This window comes from Morone saxatilis, unplaced genomic scaffold, assembly GCF_004916995.1.
Source record: "Morone saxatilis isolate NCDOM2014 unplaced genomic scaffold, NCSU_SB_2.0 Contig18, whole genome shotgun sequence".
Classification (NCBI taxonomy): domain Eukaryota; kingdom Metazoa; phylum Chordata; class Actinopteri; family Moronidae; genus Morone; species Morone saxatilis.
The window spans coordinates 3,352,958-3,355,285 of record NW_023339740.1 but is presented as its reverse complement, the minus strand read 5'-3'; the positions used below and the strand labels follow the sequence as shown (position 1 = coordinate 3,355,285).

At 41.1% G+C, this 2,328-nt stretch overlaps 1 protein-coding gene across 1 annotated transcript in view; it reads left to right on the top strand.

Annotated features, from left to right (window-relative positions):
- Positions 1–2,328, top strand: part of epha8 (eph receptor A8) — a 60,059-nt gene that overhangs the window by 2,254 nt on the left and 55,477 nt on the right. The window contains 1 exon segment of the mRNA XM_035662890.1: positions 1,067–1,216. Within this exon segment, the coding sequence (XP_035518783.1) occupies positions 1,067–1,216 (150 nt within the window).

Below are 2,328 nucleotides of genomic sequence, written 5' to 3'. Positions count from 1 at the left end.
TAAACAACTATAAACTATAAAACACAAACAGGTGTGGTAGAATACGAGTGAGACATTGCTCATTCCCACAGGCCCGTGCCACTTCCTTACCCATACAGAACATTTGATGGTTGCACTGATCAAATATATGCTGTAACATCACATTTGATCTTTGTTTATCTTCCCAACATTTCAGCTGCCATTATCACAGGGGTAAGACCTTCTCAGTGGCCACTTCAACAGGTTGCTCGCTGACGTAGCTCCACCATTACATACAGTATATGCTTCTTGGAGAGTCAGATGCATTTACACCTTTTCAACATCTGACAAACAGGAGCCAGACACTGTAAACATTAGGGGCTTAGCCTAGACCTGTGGGGGGCTTGGGGATATTTTTTGCCCTTTTACAGCAGCTTTATGCACTATTTTTCAGGCCTTTTGAGATAATAGAATGTCTATAAATCTGTACATCATTTTGGGAAAACATGATAGTTGCCCAGGAAATCAATCATCCTGTAGAGCCAACATCCTATTTTGATGAGGTTTACTTCTCATGAACACCTTTATGTCCACAGTCCATAAGATAGTTAACTGGCCAGCTTGCTCACTGCGCTGACATGACCGAATGAATCACAACACACACGATAATGTTAGGATGGACCTATGATAGACAGCGATATTTCCCCAGTAATAAGTTTTGCTCAATTGATCTGCTGGTCAGTCAGAGACTCTGAGGGGAAATGTAAAGTTAATTTAAAAGCCTAAATGATTCTGGGCTTAGTGTCCCACATAGACCTGAGACACTTCAACATGAACCCTGCATCATTAAAAAAGAAGTCAATACTAGGTCTACTGGTAAATGATATGACCATTTGTTGTTTTGTCAATAAAAAGATCCTTCAAAATGATTTCTAAAAAGAGTAGGAACCCTGGAAAACATTCAGGGCCCAAGACCATCTGTATTGCTTCCTGGCTGCATTAAGCCTTGGCTTTATTAAATTGGGTATACACACACTAACAGTAAACTGTAATACTTACTCATTTTGTACTGACATACAGCACTCACACTACCTTGTTTGTTCTACAGGAAACCTTCAACCTGTACTACTACGAGTCGGACAGAGCGGTGGGCTCGGCTATACGGGAGAACCAGTTTAATAAGATTGACACCATCGCTGCTGATGAGAGCTTCACGGGGGTGGACCTGGGGGTCCGCAGGCTTAAACTCAACACTGAGGTATGTGCAACAGCACTAAACAACAGCCCAAATACTGACTGATATAACAGTTAAATGTCAGTCCAGGCTCTTTGAAGCTATATTTCACTTTGGATTGGAAGTCTATTCCAATTCTGGGCACGTACACCTCCACAGGAGTTCAAGACGAGTTGGAAACATCCCCGGCCCTCGAGAGCCTCTTCCAGTCTCGTCTCTCAGGCGGTTCTGTGCTCACTTCTGCAGATCTGTAAAAGAAAACAAACAGCAGGGCTCAGTTCAGTATCATGGGAAATACTTTGATATTGATAACAGCTTCAAATTTGATACTGGGTAGTGGAGCTACTCTTCTATTGATACCTTACATTGTTAGAAAGATGAAGATATGAAAGACATAGTATAATTCATTGTACAGTCTTTCCATTTGCGACACATTAATCCTTACCTTAACAGTTACCTGTGGGAAACACAAAAATTTAAATTAGGTTGTGGTTTTGTTGGCTTTTCCATTCACCCTTTACCCTAATCTTTTGTTCCTACCGTTAGTAGTGCCAACGCGAGACATTCTGACAGTGCTACAAAATATACTGCTTCACAGTGACTGCTGTCTGCATGGCTTCATTTATTAATTCAACTATGGAACATTTAAGTATAAAACAAGTGGGGAACCCTGGTGGCTCATCTGGTGGAGACTGTGTACCATGCACTAGGGCCTATTCCTAACCTCGATGGCCCGGGTTCAATTCGAGCGCGGGGCCCTTTGCTGCATGTCGCCCTCTCTCTCCCGCCTCTCTTCATAGTCTCTCTTCAGTTCATATTGAATTAAGGCAAAAAGCCCTCCAAAATAATTTTTTAAAAATAAATACATTTTAAGAAAGTATAAAACAAGTATGTTTCACCTAATGAATTGTGATTTGGCTGAGATACTATTTGCTACTGTCACAACCTGGAAAAATGCTCAGTAATTTCCTTACAGAGCTGGGCAGTGTAGTTTTAAGCAAATATTACTCAAACGGGAGGAAATAGCTCCTCTTTAGACCAATTTTAGCTGCAGGTTAATGCACATTTGTTGTGCTGGTGAATGTTAAGGTATATATAGGATTGAGTCAAATTAAACTACAGTGTGTGTGTTCATG